This window comes from Centruroides sculpturatus, unplaced genomic scaffold (assembly GCF_000671375.1).
Source record: "Centruroides sculpturatus isolate CEXI.00-Female unplaced genomic scaffold, Cexi_2.0 scaffold1353, whole genome shotgun sequence".
Taxonomy (NCBI): domain Eukaryota; kingdom Metazoa; phylum Arthropoda; class Arachnida; order Scorpiones; family Buthidae; genus Centruroides; species Centruroides sculpturatus.
Window position 1 is genome coordinate 143,521 of NW_019385772.1, and position 25,281 is coordinate 168,801.

A 25,281-nucleotide genomic window follows, 5' to 3' on the forward strand; every position below is an offset into this window, starting at 1 on the left:
GCGGCCGCGATTTCTGATATTATTTTTCTGCGAAAACTTCGTTGACCTTTGGAGACATCCTTAATATAAATAATTTTTATGGCCGTTAAATAAGAAATGTTTCTTTCACAAGAAATGTATAAAATTACAGTACTGGACAGACGATAGGTCGCCTAACTCGCCGTAGCGTGACGTTAGACGGCGAAAAATATATATTTAATTATAATAAAGTTACAATAAATTAAGTTAATATATAATTATATATACAGTACCTAATTTATATATAATTAATATATAATTATATGTACAGTACCTAATTTATATATAATTTATATAATACTGTCCAGACGATAGAAATCTCTCCGTAGCGTGGCGCTACGGACGGCGGGTAAGTAGTTCGGCTGCCCGATGACGTTTTACGTATTATAGGAGTTATTTTACCGTTGCCACAATTTTTATAGGAATCATAACTATAGGAAACGCTTTTATAGGGGATCTACTGTAATAAGTTCAACACAACTCGAACTAGTGTTTTCGAAACATTCTTATTTCCAATTTGTAATGTAACTATAGTAGTTGTGAATGATGGCTGAGTGGATGAGGCCTTAAAACGGCAACCTATTTCTATAGGGGAACTGAAATTGAATCCGGGTAGACAAAATCTCTCAGGAATTTTTCCACAGTAGTCTGTTTCAAACACGTTGAAGCCGTTTTTCACCACTCGGTCCTCATCGTGGGCTCAGTCACACACGATGGTCGCTTGTTTATTAAATTACATTTTGCCTAGGGGAGAGCCTTCCGTCAGGTCTTTTTTAAGGATAACTGGCCCCTATTCGAGCAATACAGACGTGGAGAAAACCGAAAAAACTCCACGTGGCCAGTCCGACCTGGCGAGACGCGAACCCACGACCGAACTCCCAGTGTTTAGAAAATGGAACCACTTGGCCACTGGTGGGCAAGTGGTTCCGACATACGACGGAAATAATTTAAAAAAAAAAAAAAAAACATCTTTGTCAGATTTTCCTTACATGTCTAACATCTAAGCAAGGGTCAACTTCTCCAAGAGGGTAATCCTCTTGGCCTGTGGTCCATGTGTTGTTGTATTTATTTATTCTACAAATCTTGTGTTATCGTTTTGTATAAATAAAATTAAAATATTTACTCGTAAACGTATTAAAACTTTATTCGAAATCTCAATTTATTAAATTAAGTTTTTTCAGTGTATTTATAACATATATAATTGAAATTTATTTAAAGGTGTATATTGTGAAATTAAAAAAAAAATTATAAGAAAAAAACGGATGAGAAAAACGAAAAATATGATTAATGAAAATTCAGGTTATACTTTCTTTAATATATTTTTAATTTAATTTTTTAATATTATAAAAATTATTCTTAAAACCTCTGGTTTTTGATAATGCTTTTTAATAAGAATGAAATAGGTGATGATGAGGTGAGGTACCTCAATTCCCATCTTTGCAATATACTACAATGCATTAATACATACACGATAACATTCTACTTAAGTTTACGTTTACTGGATTTTGGTGCACCAAGATAGTGGAGGGTTCGCTGCTCCCCCACTCCTGGTAGTGGGGATGGAGTAACTGTAAAAAGATAGTGGTACGAAATCATCGAAAAAGCCGCATTACCAGTCTTTTTGTTACCTTTTTTTTACTCTTCACTGGTACTAAGAAAGTCTATATTTTTAATCATACACATTGTGGATTTGTTCAGGCTCACAAAGTGGTGGTCGTAATAAAGCGTTTATGAAACATTTCTGAGAAATTACCACTTTGTTGGATACAGGTTCGATTTTCGTTGGCTCAGAAAATTCATAATAGGTCAACACTGACATGTCACTCCTATCTGAAATGAAAACTTAGAGGACTTTTAACGGCGCTATGACCCCTCTTAGTGCTAGCAAAATGGGAAATTTGAAAAAATTATATTGTAATATAGATGATATTGGGCGCTTCTAGTGACCAGCAGCCAAGTAAATCAATAGCATAATTCAGACTAGACAATTAGTTTGCTTAGTTAGCGGCTTGTCACCTAGGATCAACCAATGTTTTCGTAATAAATAGATATTATAACCAAAAATATGAAATTTACATTGTATTAAAAAAGAGTCAGCAAACATGCAAATATTAAAAGAGAATAAATATCGCATATAAAATAAATAAATTTATTGAAAATTTACGTTAATTCGTACAGCACGATATTAACTAATTCCAACAAATGGCTGTTAAATTTTCGTTTCCTTAATCAGTTTTGAAATCTTCATGAAAATTTTCTGAACAATTAGAAATTTAAACATTCAGAGAAATTTTAAATTTAATTTTTTAATTTTATTTAATTAAAGAAAATGAATAAAGTATAATCTAACATTCTTAATTATATTTATGTTAGAATTAATTAATTAGTCAGAATATTTCAAAAAGTAAAACCTAACAATTCATAATTCTATTTAACCAGAAGGAAATTCTTCACAAGAAATTTTTCAAAGTTCAAGTCTTTTAGGTATGTTTTATCTAAAACCTTACATAACAAATTAAATTAATTTTTATAAACTGTTCTAACACATGTAGACGATAATTGATTAGATCTGTACATAACCATATACCAGTAGTCCAGTGGCTTAAACCACCGATCGCACCTGACCACGAGGAGTAGAGATTTCCAGGTTTTTCGACGTGTATAACACCTAAACAGGGATTAGCTTCCCATAGCAATATTTCCCAAGTGGCATTCCACTTGGCAGATCGCACTGCCGTATTTCATCAAACCAAATCTTTAATTACTAGGTCTGATGACATAGTTAAGATGTCAACTTACCGCCCTGAAAATACGGGAATCGAAAACCTTCAGGAATTTTCGTGGTTGTTTGTCCTGGTTATGTACTGTACCAAATGGCTGCTTCTATTGTGGCCCGACCCATAATGAACATGATGTTAAAAAGGCCCTCTTAATGCTTTTAAAACATAAATAAATTATATATTTAAACTCATAATTCTTTAATATTCTTATTTTTAAAACACCAATTTTTTTAATTAGATGAAAATAGACAGTTTGGCACAATGGATATAATTGAAAATTCTATATACTCTCTTGGTTTAAGAACTCCGTGTATTACAGACATGCTTCGAAATTCAACATTTTACCGTTATTCATCTAGAGAAAATTCCACGACATTTGATATACTTCTTCGCAGAATAAAACGAAACATAAAAAATATTGGAAAGCAAAATTTTATAATGTCTGAAAATATAGACGGTCACAGAGGAGAAAGAGACGTAGATTCTTTGGTTAAATTTATAAATTCCTCCGATCATACGGTTAAAACTAAACAAACCAACGGAACAACTGCTGATCAGATTTGCAGCTTAGCAGGTAAACATTCAATGGATAACGAAGTTTGTAGAAAGAAAGAAGGCCATTCCAGTAAATACAAAATGAAAACTCCTAAGAATTGTAATAAAAAGAAATCAAATCCTACAGATTCCAAGAAGAAAAATAAAATTCGTTATGATAACAGAACACAAGAGAATACAACAGAAAAATTCGTACAGGTAGTATCAATGCCTGAAGAAGGTGGATCTAATCAGCATTTTACAGTTTCAAAGAGTAATCATGCTACAGAAAGTAGAATCTTACCTGAATATTGCGATTTTCCTGGACAAGAAAACTTAGAAGACAATGAATTTAGAGTTGTATTGAAAAAGCATTGTAAGCGTTATCCATTAAAGAAAACGAATGCAAACAGATATTACAATGGTACTTCAGCTGCAGCATATAAGAACAAAAATCAACATCACAGTCATTATGCAAAACGTAAAGAAACTAGTGTTGTTTCATCATCTGTAGATGATCTCGATTTACATTATGCTCATTGTTCGTCCGTTAATGGACCTTTATCTTTTCAAACATGCTCGAATCCCGATTCATCATTGCTACTATCCTATGCCGATATTGCTCGTAAGTCTATTGCTCCAACTTCAAAAGTTTATTGCAGTAATTTATATAGAGCAACATTTTATTCGAGCATCGATAAGAATAAACATGCAGTTACTTTCTTACACGAAAATTCAGAAAATGTCAAGAATCAATTTGTAGATCATAAAGAACCATTAGAAGTAGTTCCATCAAGATCTGAAATTGATTATGACAATTGTAAATTATCTGTTAATGTGCAACCAGAAGTGATTTCAAATCACGAACAATGCATAAATTCCGATACATCATCGGATTTAAAAATAAAAGATTCAATGTTAAAAACCGGTGAAAAATCTGCCATTTACAATATAGATATAGACAATACACTACTTTCAAAATCGAAATTAATTGTCAATAATCCTGAAAATAATAATTGTCACGCAGAAAAAGCATGTATCCGTGAAAGAAAAAAGAATGCCCCAGTCATTATAATGGATAATTATCTGCCAACAAAAAAAATTTGTGATGTCAGTTTTGGCATAGACTCGGATGAATTATTACAAATTATTAATGGTAAATGTACCAAAGAACAAGCTAAACAAGATATCAATCTTTATATCTCTTCTATGAAATCACAAGAGAAGGAACGTGAAAAATCATTAGAATTGTCATCTTCTTCAGTAACAGGTACTGTTGAAGAAATCGAGAAAGATAATGGGCAGAAATCTGATAAGTACTCCAGCTCATCGTCAATTGTATCTTTATCTAATGATACTCTTGAAAAGGACGGAAATAATGCATGTACTCCTGAGAGTAAGCTAGTGTTATTTAAATCTGGACAGCTTCTGCATTGGAAAGACGTTGACACAGATAAAGAAAGTTTCAATTTTCATCACATTGTTCAATTTTTGAAAAAATGTGAGTAAAATTTATTTTAATTACCATTGTATCTAGTAAATATATTATAGATTTTTATTGGTGTATACAGAATGGCCATAATCAGTTTCCTTACTCACAGCACTAAATCTGTAACCAGTAAGCGGATTGGGATCAAAATTTATGCACAGACTATTCAAAAATTAATTGAAAAACGTTCGCTTTACAGAATAAATACATAAAACAAAAGAACAAAAACAGCACGAAAACGCTTTTATTCGTAGCGCAATGGACCTTGCGCTGTTCACTGAACTAAGGAAAGTTGATCAATGTGTGCATCATTGTTCAGATGTAAAATTTGAAGGTGATAAACATACAATTAATAGTTGGCTCTAATCGTAATTGTCTTAAAATAACAGATTGAAATGTTACTTTAAACTTGATCTTCAGTTTTCATTTTTTACACTGTTTTGTTTCGTATACTTTCTTGTAAAGTTTCATCTAGCAGAACTTTCTAATTTAACTGTTTTTGCTTCCTAGCACGCATAGTCCATGTACAAATTTTGGTGCCAAACCAGTTATTATTTACAGATACAGAGTGTTCTGAATAAGAAAACTTTAATTATAACAACTCTATATTTAGTAATTATATTTGTTTACATTATTCAATGCGAATTCTTGGCATGAAACTAAGTGTTGATAATGTCACACAAGCATGTATATCACGCTGGAAACAAGTAGAAAAAGTTTGAAGTTGAGTATTTTTTTGTGGGTGATATGTCTCAAATGTCTTCTTTACTTATCAGCCCTGCCATTGAGAGCCTGGCCGAATCTACAATAAAAGTAAAAGAAAGTTTATCAATCTGTTTTAACTGTATGAGAATTTCTTATATGCTTTATTTATTATATGAGAATTTATTGGAAAATTAATTCGAGGTTTTTTCGGAATTTTTCGTTAACGATTTATCTTATACGCAAAAAGCGCAATTGCCTGAGGCCTCCACTAACACATGGCCAAAAACCAATATTTTTTAAACTTATTACTGTAGAAAGAGTATCGAATATTAAATTTGGGACACATCCGGGTACCCTAGATACCAGCGTGGTGCAAGCGCAGAGTATACTGGACCAACACAGTAAGATACTAGGGAATTTCTTTCAAAAATTTCCCCCAAGTAAAATGTTCGAAATCAACACTGTATACGGGACCCCTTAATTCTAATTTAACTGGGCCCCTTAAAGCTATAAGGCGCTACTGAAATTTATTTTAGTATAACATAAAATTATAATAAATTGCTGTATTTTTTCTTCCCAATTTCTTTTACAGATTATGTTAAATGTTTCTTTTACAGCTTGGGAAATTCAACAGAATTGATGAAAAATACAGTAAAGATTTCATGAAAATTTATTAATTTTTTTGATCAATATGAATATATCTTGCAAGTTTAACAACATAAAATAAAAATTTCACTTAATAACTCAATAAATTTTGTCTGTGTCACATAGATTATTTTCTCTAATTTAAGTATTCTCAGTTTTTTAGATAAATAATAGCGTGTGTGACGCCGTCTGTTATGATATATTCTTATAAAAACACTTTTTACTTTATTAATTACTAGCGACTTGTCCTTGGCTCTGGTTTTTGAAGGGGTGTGGAACTAAGAGATGGTGATAAAAACAATGGTCCCGGTAAGTAAAATGTGCATTTATTGACCTGAGTATTTATAATAATGAAAGTGTAAAAAATAAAAACTTTTACAGACTTGCGGGACTAAGATAAAAGATCTTTTTTGTTCCATTTCACTACTTTGGAAGGTCGAAATTTCTCAAAAACATTATTGTTAATTCAACCTAAAGCTATAGGTTATGGTGTGGTAATCCAGCTAATTTCAATGAGTTAAAAAAGCTTACGGGGTACATTACTATTTCGAAAATGGAATCAATACATTTGTATGTTGTTCAAGTTCCCTAATCGTTGTGATTAGCTATGAAATTAGTTTGGCAACATATTTCTTTTTAGATGATAATGTTGCTCTCTCGTATATCCATTTGTGGTTTACGTATTATAGTAAATGTTATCAAATTAACAGTGAATTTGCAATCACCGAGACGCATAAGTTGTTTAGCAAAATCCTCTGCAGATCTGTCTCTAAATAAATGGATCATCATATTCGTTAAAAAAGACAACTTTTAAACCCGATTCCGCAGTGATGATGCCTTTAGGCATGCATTAAAATACCCAGCAAGTGTCGGCAAGCAAACCAGCAATCTCTTATCAGAGATACAAAAATCGATAATCAGGTTGTATTTATGATTTTTGTCAACAGATAACACTAAATGAAAGGATGAGAAAGCTATTTACTATCACAATATTTTGGACTAGTATACAGCTTAGTGTCTTTTCTAGGATCTAAGTATTACTCACACAAACTTTGGTCCAAATCGGTTTAAGAATAAAAATTTGTATAACGGACAAATCAACAAACCAACAAGAATTGATTTATACACACTATACACATATGATACGTATCTCTATCTATTTCTCCACCTCTCCAGTTTTAACGAGGACAACACATTAAATATCTCATATAATAATAAAATCAATTTATTATGTATATATGCCTGTTTCCAAACTGTAACTGCTGCATAACATAATATGATATAGTTATATATATAGTAGCAGACAAGTCCGGCGTTACTCGGGCAAAAAAAATAACGATAGCGAAGATTAACCTATTATACATTACTATCTGCAAGATCCTGCTTCGCTGGGTTTTTATTTGTATGTAATAGTATAGTTTTATATATATATATATATATATATATATATAAAACTGTTTTTCTAAGTAATCTAGAATCTAGCTGCAAGGACCCGCTTCGCTGGGCAAAAAGTAACGATAGTGAAGATTAAGATAATTACATTATAGCTAATCTTACCCGTTTTCACAAAATGCAAGAATTAGGTCCCCCGTTTCCAGACTAATTAGAGAATTTTTACGTTTAGTCAAACGAACTATTTTCAACGTTTCTGGAACGTTTACAATCGTTCTATAATCGAACCAATATTCGAATTTTATGTTCGAATTTAATTCGAACAAATTCGAACAAAACATTCGAAATAGAAAGCCACTTTCAACTACTTTTAGCCTCATATCTCCCGCACCCTTATAGCTATCGAGACGCAACCACGCCTATGCACGAATGGAGACTTGGGGCTACCACCACATACAAACACCATTCACGTGCTATGTGAAGTTTTGGCGAAAACGTGAGATATAGGGACATACATGTCCATTTATATATATATATATATATATAGATTATGAGAGGTAAATGGCTAATTGAATTGGATGGGATTGTTGTGATATACCAACGCAACACATGGGTGATCTACCATGGGCAAGATGTCTCATAGCAAAACTTTTTATGGAATTAGTCAGTTATTTATATGCCGCTAAGTATAAAATACACGAAATACTTAGCCCATTAATGAGGCGCGAATCTGCGATCAATTCCCAGTGTTTAGTGGTTTTATCTCTCGGCCAATTCTTGGCCTATTACATTTTGAATCTTTCATATTAAAACGTAAAATTGTATATATTTACATTTTTCATCAAAAAAACTATAAAAATTTCACCATTTTAAACATTTTTAATACGTAACAATGCCGACTGAAATGAAATAATGAAGTAGTAACGTATATTGTTAATACGCATTTCTTCAATTCTAATTATGAAACCTAAACGAATATTGTACAATTTACTTTCTTTTTTACGTCTAAATGCTTGTATAAAATTGTAAGAGTCAATTTAATAATTTTTAAAGTTTTTAGTAAGTTTATTTTATGTTTTATACATAAATTTTTAGGAAATATAACTCTGAAAATGAAGATTCTTCTTTGTATAAAGATGTAAGTGTGCATATCCGTTTGGTTTAATTTTATCAATAGTAAGTCTACAAAAAAAGTCTAGTATGCTATTCTTTTAAACAGTGTCCACCGGTGGCTTAGTGAGCTAAACTTTCAACATTAAGCCGTGTTATGTGCCACTAGTGACACATGTTATGTGCCACCAGTGGGTGCGGGTTTCCGCCTCGCCAATGGAATGGCGACTTGAAATTTTCCGGGTTTTCTTCGCCTGTTTAACTCTCAAATAGGGACTAGATTTTCATAAAAAGTTCTTCCGGGAGGCATCCCCTTAAAAGATCTCTCCTGTTGCATTGCTTTATTCCATGAATCCAACGATGATAATCTTATTTATATCCAGAATATTGAAAATGAAGACGAATCAAAATGGTGTCCTGAAAATTTCGTTTGTTTGCAACGACTCGATAAAGGCAATTTCGGTGAAATATTCCTGATTCAACATAAAGAAACTTCAGAAAAAGCTGCTCTTAAAGTTTTATTTAAACAACATTACCAAGTTTCAAATGCAAGTTGATGTTACAAGTAATAATTTATACATATGTATGCAAATTTTGAAAACAGTTATGTTTATTTTAACTATAGCCGATATGTGTGCAGAGAGAGAGAAGAGGGTGGAAGATGGCCTGTCGTCATCCACATATTGTTACGTTCAGAACATATTTTGAAACTACAGATAGGTTCGATAGTTAATTATATTTAACTATACAAAGTGCCCCATAAGTCTGGCCCCGTAGGAGTTAAAACAATTCGAATTTCTTCTTACTCAGAATAAACAAACATTAAACATAACCACTATGAGACTAGACTTTTGAGACACACTAAGATATACAATGGCCTTACGCATGTAAAGTATAACATAAAAGTAATCCTTTATAACTTATTTCATCATAGTTTCAACTTCATATCTGATTATATTCCCGGCGGCAATCTGTACAGGTTCGTCACAAAGAACGGTCCTCTAGGAGAATATGTGACCAAAATACTCACTTCTCAACTTGGTTCTGCTATCCAATATATACATAGTAAAGGTAAACATAGTTGAACACACGTTATACATAATTCTTGTTTTAAAATTCGTTTTGATTCAGGTATTATACACCGCGATATCGGTGCAAAAAATATCCTGTTATCACAAGATGGAAATGCATTATTGACGGATTTTGGCCTTTGCACAGTGAGATTTTAATTAATTACATTAAGGATTCGCGTATTTCGCGCGATGGCATAATTTGTTTATATGAACTTTTTTATCATTTCAGTTAAAACTAGAATCGTGTACTTTATGTGGCACACCCGTGTATATGGCACCGGAAGTTTTAAAACACGAAAAATATGGTAAGATCGTAAGTGTGTTTTTAGCATTTAATATATAATGGATTGGTAAATTTGGCAATGTCTTAATGTAGTTTAACATAATACCGTTATGTAAATGTACTGTATTTAGTACTGTATTACTTTCTGGCTATTATATAATATAACAGACAGAAGTGTTTGTGTGTGTTTGTCTTTGGAGCACAATTTAATTCGTCTACTTTTTAGTTTCATAACTTCAGTGCCTTTTGTGGAAAATTTCTGAAATATTGTAGACAAATTTGTATGTTAGAGTTATTGATGATATTAAATTTTGATGGTTATAGGAACAGGGACTTGGGAGATAGAGGGAAGCACGTATCGTATGTCGAGTGGGGTCTGACTTAATTAAGATTTCACATATTGAAACAATTAAAAATTTTTTTATAAAGCTCATCTCTGGCCTCAAAATTAAGCTTTTTGCCATTTTATTATAATTTATAATATTCTGTAAAAAGTTTTTTTTTAGATAAAATCTCGTAACTGATGGCGCCATAGATAATTTTAACTTTTGCTCGGAAAGTTACGCAACTTGTTGCTGGATTTTATATCAAATACTGCATATAGCCATATTTGTTTCTATATTGCCTACTTGGACCTTGTTTTACTATACCGGTGTAGTTTCTGATTAACAAAAATAGAGGAAGTCGTACTCAAAAGTGATAACAAAATATCAGATTTTCGAATTAATTTTTGTTTTATATAAAATTTCAGATAAATCTGTAGATTGGTGGTCCTTCGGTGTATTAGTTTATATGATGTTGGTAGGAAAAACCCCAATTGATATCTATCTGCAAGGGTTAAACAGTCCATCTACCTCTACAATCATGTGCCAAACTATTAAGGTTACAGGTGAGTATTTAGATCATCTGAAAGTTTTCTTTCTGATAAATACAGTAATATACTTTGTAATGATTAAAAGTAGTGATTTTCCTCTGTATTTCTAGACAGTTTAGATCCAAGTTCAATATTTCCTCTAGATTTATCCCAAGAAGCGAAATCTTTCATCACGCAACTCCTGCAGAAAGTAAGTGAGATAAAGTAAACTGTATAATAGTTCAACCTTCCCCTCGCTTATAAATTGCTAATTTTATTGCTTTTTAGGATGTTAAAAAGCGATTGGGTTCGAGAAACGAAGAAGAAATTAGAAAACACGAGTTTTTAAAGGGCATTCCCTGGCCACTAGCAACACGTTAGTTGTACGGTGCAATTTTAAAAAGTCATGTAAAAGTATTACACTATTATTAAATTTTGTAAATTATTTCCTAAATATACGGCGATTTTGCGGTCAGGAAACGAAGCGACGAGTGGTTGTCAGTGAAGACAGATATATGAAATCTGCTTACGTAATAAAAATATACGTATATAGACGAGTAGCGACTACACGAAGCAATGTATTAGGATAAATGAAGCGAGAAGCGATAGATTGTAAACAATCCCACGCTACTCCCTCCATGCATAATTGTGATGCGACATAAATGTGATTTCGTGCGAAATAACACCCTAGATCAGGGGTGGCCAACCTTTTGCATACCATGCGCCAATTTTTTGATAGACGAGATCAGATGCGCAGTGGCGTACCGTGAGTTTTAGCAGCCCGGGGCGGAGAGAAATTTCGGCCAACTCTTAATTAGGTATTTCAATTCAGAAGACGAAAATTCAGTTTTGCCACAGAACAAGCAATCAAAAATGCGGTTGTAGTGTAGCTACCCGTATAAAATAGTTCTATATGACATTAGTGGTGTACAGTACTGCAATGAAGCCAAATCTGGCAATGTTGCTCAGAACCGACTAAAGCGCCATTTGCAATCGTCCAATGCGCCAAGTTTGGCGCATGCGCCACGTTTTGGCCACCCCTGGTATAGTATTATGTTTGGAAAATTAAAATTATAAATTAATTAGTAAGAAATTAGCAAAACATTCGAAAAGATTTTTTTAAAAAATGACGTCACTGTGCATTTGAAATACAACCGCGTCGCAAACACGCTGTAATATCATTTTTACCAACGTGGTTTTTACAATCTTTCCGTGGGTGGATGCGCTGACTCGGTTGTGTTATATGTTGAAACTTCCAATCATTGCCGCCTATCAGAGGACTTCATAGAATCAGTTTTTTATACGGAATTTCCTGATAAATAGTTCAGTTCATTCGAACTGAAAATACAACAAAATAGTTTTCCCACCAAACGAAAGGTTCCCGAAATCAAACGGAGCCATGGTCCATTCGAAAACCAAACGGAACCATCGTCCGTTCAATTCTCGTACGTGTTTCTGTACGTAGGCTATGCCTGATAAAAGGACACCAAATGTAAGGAGCTGAAAGGATTTTGGCCCTTTAATAATCTTTATATGGTTTGAGGGCCGGCATTATTTAAAATATTATTAGAGCACCGAACGGATTCCGGTTTATCCAAATTGAACCTTCTTTTTTAATAAGGCATGCAAAGTGCTGTCTTAGATCCTGCTTAGATCGATCAATGACGGTGTCACCTCTCTCTGAGAAAAAATCTGTATTTCTACTTCTCGCAATTATGGGCACGCGGCATAACGTGGTGTACACCTTAATATATTAAATTTGCAGAAAATATCGGAAACACAACTCAAATCTCTTAAGCTGGATATCCACTTGATCGATTTCGCCGTACCAAGCCGGAATATAATCACGTGAATTTTCTGTAATTCTCACAGTTAATATACACTACACGATCCGCACGTCATTTGTATGCTGACTGGTGGGAACAACGGAGAGTAAACCAGATGTTTGTTGACGAGGCAACATCTGTATGATGGATTATAGATGCGAAGGGTTTCACACCATTCTAAAATTGGTAATTTATTATTTTAATATTATATTAATTCATTAGTAATATAGCGTCGGAAAATCCATTTCCTTGCATCGATTTCTGATTTCCGAAAAACTCAATTGGCGCATAATAAACTTTCCTGTTTTCACAATGATAGTTCTGGATCGGATAGCACATCCCTGCTGCAAGTTATTGGAGACAAATTTTAATTATTATTTGATCGGATTCTACTATTGACTTTCTTTTTTTGTAGTTTATTTAGATTCCGTATAAATAATAAATAATTTTGTTTATACGGAAGCGTTACTCTGTTTCTGTATTTGCCAGAAATGTTGGAGCTGAAAATTCACATTAGGTTTGTATTTTTAAGTTTAATATATAATTTTTCAAACAAATCCGTAGTAGTTTATACGTTATATTGTTTCCTTTCTGATCCTCTTTTCCAGTGGCGTGCCGTGACATTTGATGATAGGGAAGCTGTGTTTCTATAAAAAGCCGACTTCCAGGGGCAATCAGTCAGCAATGGTCTAGGGTCCATTCGTATTCGTTTGTTCGATAAGCCAGTAAAAACCGTAGACTTCTTTAAATGTATTTTTAATTAATAGATTATCTAACGCACTTAATAAATAAGCAAGTTCAATATAATTAACTCTGTTATATTAGATTTAATNAAACAATCACAATATTAACGTAAATACAGTAATTAAATCTAACTATCAAATACAATATATTTGTATATCGAACTTATTATATAAAAAATAACAGAAATTTTGAAAGAAAATATCGATTTACAGTATTTTATATTAATTTTCACATGGAAGAAGCTTTCGTAGAAAAATTTTAGTGGCTTTTACTATTGGCTTCACTTTCTGACAAGCCGCTTTCATAAATATTTCTTTTAAAGTTTTAGGTTTTTCGGTACAATCCACCCAAGGGAGACTGCATTTTAACGTTTTCTGTACTCTATGAAACCTTCTAATTAATTTCGACCATAAAGGTTCTACCTTCTTGCAATGAAAATTGATTCCTGTCATCTTCCTGAATGTTGCTCTGCTTTCTTTTTCAAAAACTTTGGTCATTCTTTTGGGCATTCCCCAAACATATTTTTTATTCTCCTTCGAGTTACTCCGAAAGATGCTCCAAATCTTTGAGACTGGAAAACTTTGTTGGTCGTCACCGTAAGATGTTTCGTGGGATTCTAAATAAATAAACCAATAGAATTTGCTATTAACAAATATAATTAAAAAACTTTAATAATTATTTCAATTAACCAGATGAGACTTATCAAACTGCAATGGAGCCTAAATAATCGAGATCATATTGAGAAAATACTTTTATTAGTGGTTAATGGAGTGCATTTCGGTCCTCAATGGATCTTCCTTAGCTATAATTATATAAATTCATATACCTGCAATATTTAACATAATAGTAACAGGTTACATAGTTACACTGTAACTGTTCGTACTTCCATTCCATCACAATTTCTACCTACAGTTCAATCAGACAGTCCTCGTATGACACCTCTATCATCTGGTTTATTAAGATAATTAGTAAATTATTGTTTTAGAGGAAGAAGTTTACAATTATAATTAAACCAAATTAACGAAGTAAAATATAAAATGTACCTTTAAAAATTTCAAAAGTCATCCACCCGAAAAGAAAAGTGAAAATGAAAACGAAAAGAAATGTCAAGACTCTGATTAACGCCATTTTTTCGAAAAAAAATACAGTATCAAAACAAACTTTTAACTAAAATACCGAACTTAAATGAAAAAAGAACAAGAAGAACATTCGTAAGACATTAAACGTAACGGAAATAATTTAAATTAAAATGACGGAAAGAATGTTCTAAATCAGGGGTGGCCAACCTTCTGCATACAATGCGCTAATTTTCTGACAGACGAGTTCAGATGCGCCATATAAATCGAACACTTTTTATACAGTCTTACGTTCAATGTTAGGGGTTGATAAATAGAGATAAGAATATATCTGCTTCGCTTAGGAGAGAAAAGGGAATAACTTAATCACGCAGTTGAATTAATTAATTTATGACAGTTTATTGAAGCACCAATTTACAATAGTCACCAATAATCTCCTGTATGAGAGGGTGATTGCTTGATGATGGTGCTATAGCTGCCAGAGTCTCGTTTGGTGAAGATTACTCTGCACCACAATTATTGGCACTGAAAATCAGCTTGGAATAACTTTAATCACAATAAATGTTTTCAACCATTTACACGCCTGTAAACTGATCGGAAATAAAGATCGCAAGACTCACAATACATGCATACACTGTAATTTACTATGTGGAGAACATTCATTTTATTTGAAAAATAGACTGTAACGAATTGTGCAACAAATGAACTTGCCAAGACAGACTATAAAAATTTTTTTTTTTTTTTTATTTTTTTTATTGGCAAAAAGCCAAATCTGGCAATTTTGCTCAGATCAAACTGAAGCGGCACTTGTAATCGTCCAATGCGCCAAGTTTGGCGCATGCGCCACGTCTTGGCCACCCCTGTTCTAAATCAATAGAACATTCGTACAATTCAAACATCTCAGTGCAACGAATTGCTTAACTTTCCCAGCAACTGCGTATGTTTCGCCATCTGTTATTAAAATCTTTTTATATGTTTAATTACTATAGAATGGCAGAAAGCTTAATTTTGAGATTCCATTGCAAAATTACATATTTTTTATTATTCGCTATTCTTATGGATTTACGAAAACACGCTAGACGAAACCTGGCTTTCAATAAAGAGGCTGCCTTTTGTGCCTTTATTAGAAGAGCCTTTCTCTATTGCAGTAGTATAACAGATAGACAGAAAGAAATCAATAGGATAACTCAGATCGCTAGAACGCTATGATACAATGAGAATATGATAACAGCACTGATCAGAAGCTACAAAATAAACAGAGCAAAGGCTGCAGACAGAGATTTAAGGAATGATAAAGACAAGATCGAGAAAGAAAAAATAGCAGGAGTAAACAAGATCTGATACGAAAACTTAGAACTAGACATCAAGAAAAATTATATTTGGTGTCACTAATAGAAATTTGGGAGTCAGATTGAAAGAGCATAATTACAATATCAGCAAAGGATCGAAATTATTATTAAATTTTTAAATTATTTCTTAAATACACGGCGATTTTGCGGTCAGGAAACGAAGCGACGAGTGGTTGCCAGTGAAGACAGTTATATGAAAACTGCTTACGTAATAAAAATATACATCTATAGAAGAGTATCGATTATACGAAGACATGTATTAAGCTTAATAAAGAGAGAAGTGTTAGATTGTAAACAATCCCATGGAACTTGCTCTATGCATAATTGTGATGCGACATAACTGTGATTTTGTGCCAAATAATACCCTAGATAAAGAAATCATAATAATTAATTCATTAATCAATCAATGGTGACGTGCAAAGCGATAAAATTTGCATGCCTTTACGCTTATCGCATACACTATCCGGTAATATAAGGAGAAGTCAAATGAAAAGGAGACAGATGGGAAAAAAGTAAGTAAACTGTTTATTATTTCAAAAGTAATGGCCATAACTGTTAATATATTTATCCCACTGTGAGAAAAGGTGGTCAATGCCTTCGTGGAATAATGTTCGTGGTTGCCTACGGAACCACGATTGTACCCAGGCGTGCTCCTCTTCATTCGAAGGAAATCAACGGCCACGAATGTCTTTCTTCAGAGCTCCAGAAATATGAAAATCGCACGGGGAGAGATCGGGACTGTATGGAGGATGTGTAAAGGCTTCCCAGAGAAAGTTGAAGCGCGCCATAAAGTCCTAACGTCCAGGAATGTTTACGGACGGCATCATTCCGTTGCAGGATAATGTTGATCGCGCCCATGTTGCCAAGGTTGTTTCGCTACGCTGCAGAGATTTCGCTGGGAAACCCATTATATTAAAAAATACTAATAAGTAGAAATAGATTATTTTTGTGTATTAGATTTGATGAAATTATCTTAGAAAAATTAAGAACTGTAAATACTCTTCAGTTTGTCCATTTTAAATTTATATTCGCTGATACGGAATTGCTGTACATCTATGAAGATAATAACAAAAAAAGGTATGAATTACAAAAAAAGTAACAGTAATAAATAAGCACATTTATAAAACAAAGCAGTTACACATATAACTTCAAAAAATTGATAAATTTTTTACATTAAATGAGGACTATAAAGGAAGTAGAATTTAATAAATACAAAACTTATTTCACTTTCATATTAAAGATCTTTTAATAAGAGAGTAAAATAATAACACGAATATATGCTTATGCAATATGAATTTTGCAAAAATATTTCACCACATTATTGCAATTTTAACTTCGTACACGGTTGTACGTGGATTACACAGGCAAGGGTTATAACTGTTTAAAATAAAATTTTAGCAATTGTTTATTGTCATATCGACACAATAACAGGCTGCAATTTTTATTCGTCTTTTTCAAATCCTTAATTTAAAAAAAAATTACGTGATTTCCGATTCACACCGGAAGTTCGCATGTACATAATTGAGCCCCGTTGTTTAAGCTTTTCATGTCTGGTCTTGATTTTCATGTATTTAACTCTGTTCTCGACATTAACTAAGGACAGATGGACAGACAATAGAAATGTATACTCGTGCAATTCAAAAACTGCAGCCTATTAACAATACGTTTGTGTTTAAACACTCTCACTAACATTATTATATTATAACTATTCCTTTAAACGTCAGAAGAATGTTATTTCAGTTAATCACGTGGAGTTTTCCGAGTTTTCTTTACGTTTCTACACCTAAATAAGAACCAGATTCCGATACAAAGTTCCTTCTGGAAGCATCCCTTTAGGAGATCCGTTGCGAGTTGCGTTGCCTTGTACAAACAACAAAAAACAAACTTAAATTTTTTTGGGAGGTTTTCAACTACAAACGTCGTGATTGAGTTGCAATTTGGAAAAGTGTACACCTATAAATTTTTACTTTCATCCGTTTGACTGTCCTTCCTTAATTTCGAGACTGGTGTTAGACAGATGAACGTCCAGAGAAGATGTAGAAAGCATCGGGATGCAATAGCAAGTAACCGTCGGGTCAACCGTGGGAGACTAGGCCACGGTTACGCGCCTCACCAGTAACTTCAAGCCCATTTCAATCTAGAGATGCCAAGCTTCAAAACTCGCTAAAAAGTTTTCTTTTCGTTTACAGAGCCGTATACGGCTGACGCCACAGTCGAGATGGGTAATTGTATATTTCTTGAACTTTAACAAATGGCTTTTGCGCTAGTTTCTTTTTAATTTAAGATTTATGTGTTGTTTTCTTTTATAAATTATTCAAAAAATGTGTGTATATGTAGTTGCAGTTATTTGAAGTTTAAAAATCTAAATTTAAACCCTACTTTTAATACAGAAAATGTCACTTTCAACTCTAAATAAAAAACGAAAGATTAATGAGGAGGGAAGAAAATTTCAAGAAAGGTGGGAGCTGAACTATGTTTTTGCGTGAAAGTGAACAATAAAATTGCAGGATTTGTGTCACGACTGATAAGAAAATTACAAAATGAGGATCCAGATAAACCAAAAATCAAGGCTTTTCCATTGCCTTATTTATAAATAATTTTAATCGCCGTTAAATAAGAAATGTTCCTTTCACAAGAAATGTATAAAATTACACTACTGTATTTGACTTACAGTANCGTTGCTGGATTTTATATCAAATACTGCATATAGCCATATTTGTTTCTATATTGCCTACTTGGACCTTGTTTTACTATACCGGTGTAGTTTCTGATTAACAAAAATAGAGGAAGTCGTACTCAAAAGTGATAACAAAATATCAGATTTTCGAATTAATTTTTGTTTTATATAAAATTTCAGATAAATCTGTAGATTGGTGGTCCTTCGGTGTATTAGTTTATATGATGTTGGTAGGAAAAACCCCAATTGATATCTATCTGCAAGGGTTAAACAGTCCATCTACCTCTACAATCATGTGCCAAACTATTAAGGTTACAGGTGAGTATTTAGATCATCTGAAGGTTTTCTTTCTGATAAATACAGTAATATACTTTGTAATGATTAAAAGTAGTGATTTTCCTCTGTATTTCTAGACAGTTTAGATCCAAGTTCAATATTTCCTCTAGATTTATCCCAAGAAGCGAAATCTTTCATCACGCAACTCCTGCAGAAAGTAAGTGAGATAAAGTAAACTGTATAATAGTTCAACCTTCCCCTCGCTTATAAATTGCTAATTTTATTGCTTTTTAGGATGTTAAAAAGCGATTGGGTTCGAGAAACGAAGAAGAAATTAGAAAACACGAGTTTTTAAAGGGCATGCCCTGGCCACTAGCAACACGTTAGTTGTACGGTGCACTTTTAAAAAGTCATGTAAAAGTATTACACTATTATTAAATTTTGTAAATTATTTCCTAAATATACGGCGATTTTGCGGTCAGGAAACGAAGCGACGAGTGGTTGTCAGTGAAGACAGATATATGAAATCTGCTTACGTAATAAAAATATACGTCTATAGACGAGTAGCGACTACACGAAGCAATGTATTAGGATAAATGAAGCGAGAAGCGATAGATTGTAAACAATCCCACGCTACTCCCTCCATGCATAATTGTGATGCGACATAAATGTGATTTCGTGCGAAATAACACCCTAGATCAGGGGTGGCCAACCTTTTGCATACCATGCGCCAATTTTTTGATAGACGAGATCAGATGCGCAGTGGCGTACCGTGAGTTTTAGCAGCCCGGAGCGGAGAGAAATTTCGGCCAACTCTTAATTAGGTATTTCAATTCAGAAGACGAAAATTCAGTTTTGCCACAGAACAAGCAATCAAAAATGCGGTTGTAGTGTAGCTACCCGTATAACATAGTTCTATATGACATTAGTGGTGTACAGTACTGTAATGAAGCCAAATCTGGCAATGTTGCTCAAAACCGACTAAAGCGCCATTTGCAATCGTCCAATGCGCCAAGTTTGGCGCATGCGCCACGTTTTGGCCACCCCTGCCCTAGATGAAGAAAACAAAATAATTAATTATAAATGTATAAGAGAAACATATGCAATCTTTGATCGCGAATCGCTAGCGATGAGGAAATTGACGTAAGTCAATGGTAGACGTGGCAGGCGATAAAATTTGCATACCTTTACGCTTATCGCATACGCGATCCGGTAACACTTATATTGACACGATACGAGAACATTTACTACTGAAATTGGGACGTTGCCGATTCGAACTTCTTTTAAATTATATCGCCACGATTTTGAGGTAAGCGATGTCGCGCGCAACAACTGCGAAAACTCAATTCCTGTATTCGATGTTTCGATTGAAGAATCAAAGTTTGACGTTAGTTTTACTTCTCTCGCTGTTAAGTATACATAACAAGAGAAAGTACTGGAATCGCGACAAATTTAACCTTCTGGATTTTTGCGAATTCCCACGATTTTAGAGCATTTGAGTCCAAAACAAAGCGAAAAACACAAGAAAAATATTTGGGTATGCGTATGTGTTAGCTTGTACAATGGAACCTCGCTTAATAAGCCCCTTTCATAACGAGTAATTCGCATAACGAGCAAAACAAATTATAAAAACGACTCGCTTAACGAGCGACGTTTCGCGTAACGAGTGAAGAATAAAGGATATAATTATAGCTTTTACATAGCTCAAAATTTGGCATATCGTTTGGCTGTTTATTAAACATGTTTAATAAACAGCCAAACGATTTAATTAATTTTTCTCAGCAAATTAAGGTGTTGTGTTTTTTGGATTTACATACAAGTGCTGAGTGAGTGTACGCTAGTTAAACATGTTTTTCGCTTTTTTTTATTATTTTCTGCGAAGTGAATTCGTATTTCAAGTTTGTTCATTCCGCGCTAAAGAGAAGATGATAATGATTCACTCTCCTTCACTATGTATATTGTATAATTTTCTTTGAATAAACGTTATACATAAAATATTTGAGTATTTTTTCGGCTTGGAGCGCATTATCGTGTTTTACATTAATTTATATCAAAAAAATTGTTTCGTTTAACGAATGTTACGCATTAAGTGAATTACTGTAAATAATGTAAATAGACAAATAAAAACAAAATAAATATTGTTCATGTAGAGCGACGATTATCGACAGGATCGCTATAAACTTCTTGGAGTCAGTGGAATTTTAAAATGTTTCGACGGAACTCAAGAGAACAATTGGGGGTCGAAGAAACTGCGATGGATCAATTGTTGGTAGTAAGTTCTCACATTCCTTGCATGTTACGGAGCTTGCATAATTTGAAAGAAGAACTATTAACTTACTTTGCAAAACTGGACTCTGAAGTTGACAATGAGCATAGATGGATACTAAATCCTTTCATCGATATGTCAGTACAACTGGCTGATCTAACCACGAAGATAAAAAAAATCTTATAGATTTAGCTGCGGACGATATGCTTAAAATGGAATTTCATTCAGAAATATTGACGTCTTCTAGATGAAAAAAAAAAAAAAACAAATGTATTCAGAACTGGCAAGGGAGGCTATTAGTGCCATTCGCCACTTCTTACCTATGTGAATTAACGTTCTCTTCAATGGTCGATATAAAAAGTAAAAAGAGAAATAGGCTTCAATTAGATAATCATTTAATTATTTGCGTCTCAAAAATAGAACCACGTTTCGACAAATTATTAAAAAATAAACAGGCATAGCCTTCTCATTGAAACCGTATTTTTTATTGTAGTGTAGGACCGACAAACACTTGTCTTTTTCTTTTAGGTGCGAAATCCTGTGTAAGGCTTTGCGATCCCCTTGGGGGTCGCGACCAACAGGTAAAAAAACGCTATATTAGAGGCATGTGCACTCGGCATCGGAGCTGAAGACTAGCATAGTGCGACTTTTCTCGTAGATTCTGTGACAATTCCGCGTTGTTCTAAGTACCCTCAGAACAACGCTGTATAGCACATTTTGAGGAAAAACGAGGTTTATGTACAACATCAATGTATAGCACTTCCTTCACACGGAATACCGTATATACTTATAGTAGGAATTTCCATTTTTAGATGCTTTTATTATTCTATCACCTGATCATCCTACATTGAGCACATTGCGTAAATGTGTAAAATGTAATTTCATTCTTCTAATAAAATTATGTTTACTTTCTTATTACTGTTAACCTTGTAGCGCTAAATTTTTCCCTGGTGGTGAAAACTTATGTTATTATTTTCCTTATAAATTTCTTTATCGTGACACACTTTGAGGATGTAACGAGTTTCGTTCGATTCAGTTCTGTAGGATGTTTGCACGAGTGTATTAGTACCGTCAGTCTAAATTCTAAATGCCTTGTATAATGAGACAATTACACGTTAAAATATTCTTCTTCTTTTCAGATGTACGATAATTTCATCAGCATCCAAGAAGGTTTCTTCTGCAAATCTACCATAGACATTTAAATTCGAATAATTCTGGAAACAATACATGTCAATACGAGTTCTCTTTAATAATGTAAAAATTTTCCTATTGTATCTGACGAATAAAAGAGTCAAAGTTAACCACAATAAATTTAATTAGACTAGAGACCGAGTTTATACAAAGAAAAAAATATCAGCGGCATATTCAATAAAAGATTTAGTACGATAGATTTCATGCATTTTCAGAAAATCTAATATAAACTCCTCAAAAGTGAAATGCAACACTAATTAGGAATGCACGTAGCCGCATGCAAATTGCAGGATTGGTATTTTAAATTAGAGAAATTAGGCAAATTTATTAGAAAAAAATCTGTCCAACATCATCAAGATTAATAACAGATAATAATTCTAATGAATTGTATACATTCTGAACTACAAAATTGTTTGTAAGCCTGTTTACATACTTCAATATGACTGAGATAAGAAATTTGTTACGTTTGTTTTTTTTAAGATTTATATATACTGTTTTTAATATTATTCCATAGAAAAATATCTTACAAGGAAACATTTTATGTTTTCATAACTTTTGCAACAAGTTGCCCAACTTTCCTCACTGTTATTTGCTTTTTTTATAAAAAAATAACTTTTATATTATTGATCATAATAAATAAAATCGCGTGTGGCGCCATCTTTTACGAAATTTTGTTATAAAAATTTTTATATTATTCATCAGTACAAAATGACAAGAAGCTTAATTTTAATTGTACAGATCAGGTTTCTTAAAATTATAAATCCTAATAACGAATAAAGTTTTTATTAAGTTCGACCTTTGTGGGACACCTGACATCGTTTCATCCCTCGACCTTTAATTACCAAACTTTGATAGAATTAATTCTCCTTATGCACAAACTATGAAATTTCGTGCGTAATTTCGTTTCTTAATCATTACCCAATCCTGAAATATTAAACGAAATAGATGTCAACAACCACACATAGAAATAAATACAGTACATACATATCCCTGAAAATTTTTCCACATTATTTATCATTTATGAATCCAGGATTAATTTCACGGCCCCAATTGAAATTCTTTTTCATCAATTATTTTTGTAGAGGTATTTAGATTGGAATCCAAGCTGAATAACTGAATAAATAATAACTGAAATGTACATACAATAACTAAATAAATTCGTATCAACACGAGATTATTCATTTATTTCTTTATTTTACATACAAAAAGAAATGTCACATGCTAATTGGTATTCTCTCTGATTAAAATTCAAACAATCACAATATTAACGTAAATACAGTAATTAAATCTAACTATCAAATACAATATATTTGTATATCGAACTTATTATATAAAAAATAACAGAAATTTTGAAAGAAAATATCGATTTACAGTATTTTATATTAATTTTCACATGGAAGAAGCTTTCGTAGAAAAATTTTAGTGGCTCTTACTATTGGCTTCACTTTCTGACAAGCCGCTTTCATAAATATTTCTTTTAAAGTTTTAGGTTTTTCGGTACAATCCACCCAAGGGAGACTGCATTTTAACGTTTTCTGTACTCTATGAAACCTTCTAATTAATTTCGACCATAAAGGTTCTACCTTCTTGCAATGAAAATTGATTCCTGTCATCTTCCTGAATGTTGCTCTGCTTTCTTTTTCAAAAACTTTGGTCATTCTTTTGGGCATTCCCCAAACATATTTTTTATTCTCCTTCGAGTTACTCCGAAAGATGCTCCAAATCTTTGAGACTGGAAAACTTTGTTGGTCGTCACCATAAGATGTTTCGTGGAATTCTAAACAAATAAACCAATAGAATTTGCTATTAGCGAATATAATTAAACCAATTTAATAATGATTTCAATTAACAGATGGTAGAGATATGAGACTTATCAAACTGCAATGGAGTTTAAGTAATTGAGATCATATTGAGAAAATAGTTTTATTAGTGATTAGTGGAGTGCATTTCGGTCCTCATTGGATCTTAGCCATAATTGTATAAATTCATACACCTGTAATATTTAACATAATAGTAACAGGTTACATGGTTACACAGTAACTGTTAGTACTTCCATCCGATCACAATTTCTACTCACAGTTCAATCAGACAGTCCTCATATGACACCTCTACCATCTGGTTAATTAAGATAATTAGTAAATTATTGTTTTAGCGCAGCGATTCCCAACCTGTGGTACGGGTACCCCTAGGGGTACGCGATAGCTTGTTTAGGGGTACAGAAAATAGTTAGTTATTATGGCAAAAAAGTAATATATTATGTATCACAAGCTAATAGCATTAAAAAATTATTAGATAAAAAATGTTCCTTGCAACAATCACAACTTTATTATACATTTTTTCTTTTACTTTTTTTTTCTTTCATTTAAAGTTACAATATGTAAAATTAACAATACGGTTACTCACTAAATTTCTTAAATGATTGGTACAATCTAGAAATATGACATGTCACGGGGTACGCTAATAAAAAAAAGGTTGGGAACCACTGTTTTAGAGGAAGAAGCTTACAATTAAATATAAAACCTACCTTTAAAGATTTCAAAAGTCATCCACCCGAAAAGAAAACTGAAAATGAAAACGAAAAGAAATGTCAAGACTCTGATTAACGCCATTTTATCGAAAAAATACAGTATCAAAACAAACTTTTAACTAAAATACCGAACTTAAATGAAAAAAGAACAAAAAGAACATTCGTAAGACATTGAACGTAACGGAAATAATTTAAATTATAATGATAAAAAGAATGTTTCAAATCAATAGAACATTCGTACAATTCAAACATCGCAGTGCGAAGAATAGCTTAACTTTCCCAGCAACTGCGCATGTTGCGCCATCTGTTACAATATTTTGTTATTAAAATCTTTCTATATGTTTAACTAGCTGCAAGGACCCACTTCGCTGGGTTTTTATTTGTGGGCAAAAAGTAACGATAGTGAAGATTAAGATAATTACATTATAGCCAATCTTACCCGTTTTCACAGAATGCAAGAATTAGGT

General features: G+C 32.8%; 5 protein-coding genes across 8 annotated transcripts; 3 read left to right on the forward strand and 2 right to left on the reverse strand.

Moving 5' to 3' along the window:
- The first annotated feature begins 2,491 nt into the window (after nt 1-2,491).
- Nucleotides 2,492-6,267, forward strand: LOC111642024. The gene is made up of 4 exons (XM_023388281.1): nt 2,492-2,502; nt 3,037-3,372; nt 3,481-4,833; nt 6,144-6,267. The coding sequence occupies exons 2-4, from the start codon at nt 3,060-3,062 to the stop codon at nt 6,164-6,166; spliced, it is 1,689 nt and encodes a 562-aa protein (XP_023244049.1). The 5' UTR covers nt 2,492-2,502; nt 3,037-3,059; the 3' UTR covers nt 6,167-6,267.
- Nucleotides 6,268-6,444: 177 nt separating this feature from the next.
- On the forward strand, nt 6,445-11,366 carry LOC111642025 (serine/threonine-protein kinase AtPK1/AtPK6-like). 4 transcript variants are annotated; one of them, XM_023388282.1, is made up of 10 exons: nt 8,470-8,588; nt 8,659-8,701; nt 9,057-9,221; nt 9,299-9,393; nt 9,608-9,744; nt 9,805-9,890; nt 9,976-10,051; nt 10,781-10,918; nt 11,014-11,093; nt 11,171-11,366. In XM_023388282.1, the coding sequence occupies exons 1-10, from the start codon at nt 8,524-8,526 to the stop codon at nt 11,261-11,263; spliced, it is 978 nt and encodes a 325-aa protein (XP_023244050.1). In that variant the 5' UTR covers nt 8,470-8,523; the 3' UTR covers nt 11,264-11,366. The 4 variants fall into 4 exon arrangements, with proteins under 4 accessions (XP_023244054.1, XP_023244050.1, XP_023244051.1 ...); XM_023388283.1 differs by having other exon boundaries at nt 9,608-9,738; XM_023388285.1 differs by having other exon boundaries at nt 10,992-11,093; nt 11,171-11,304.
- A 2,181-nt stretch (nt 11,367-13,547) lies between these two features.
- Nucleotides 13,548-14,696, reverse strand: LOC111642026. The gene is made up of 2 exons (XM_023388287.1): nt 14,496-14,696; nt 13,548-14,068 (listed from the first exon to the last, which is right to left on the reverse strand). Exons 1-2 carry the CDS (start codon nt 14,578-14,580, stop codon nt 13,674-13,676), a joined length of 480 nt encoding a protein of 159 aa, XP_023244055.1. The 5' UTR covers nt 14,581-14,696; the 3' UTR covers nt 13,548-13,673.
- Nucleotides 14,697-18,617: 3,921 nt separating this feature from the next.
- On the forward strand, nt 18,618-19,320 carry LOC111642028 (serine/threonine-protein kinase WAG2-like). Its single transcript, XM_023388289.1, has 3 exons — nt 18,618-18,872; nt 18,968-19,047; nt 19,125-19,320. Exons 1-3 carry the CDS (start codon nt 18,776-18,778, stop codon nt 19,215-19,217), a joined length of 270 nt encoding a protein of 89 aa, XP_023244057.1. The 5' UTR covers nt 18,618-18,775; the 3' UTR covers nt 19,218-19,320.
- A 4,145-nt stretch (nt 19,321-23,465) lies between these two features.
- Nucleotides 23,466-25,275, reverse strand: LOC111642027. Its single transcript, XM_023388288.1, has 3 exons — nt 25,254-25,275; nt 24,812-24,849; nt 23,466-24,064 (listed from the first exon to the last, which is right to left on the reverse strand). Exons 2-3 carry the CDS (start codon nt 24,831-24,833, stop codon nt 23,670-23,672), a joined length of 417 nt encoding a protein of 138 aa, XP_023244056.1. The 5' UTR covers nt 24,834-24,849; nt 25,254-25,275; the 3' UTR covers nt 23,466-23,669.
- Between the last annotated feature and the right edge of the window lie 6 nt (nt 25,276-25,281).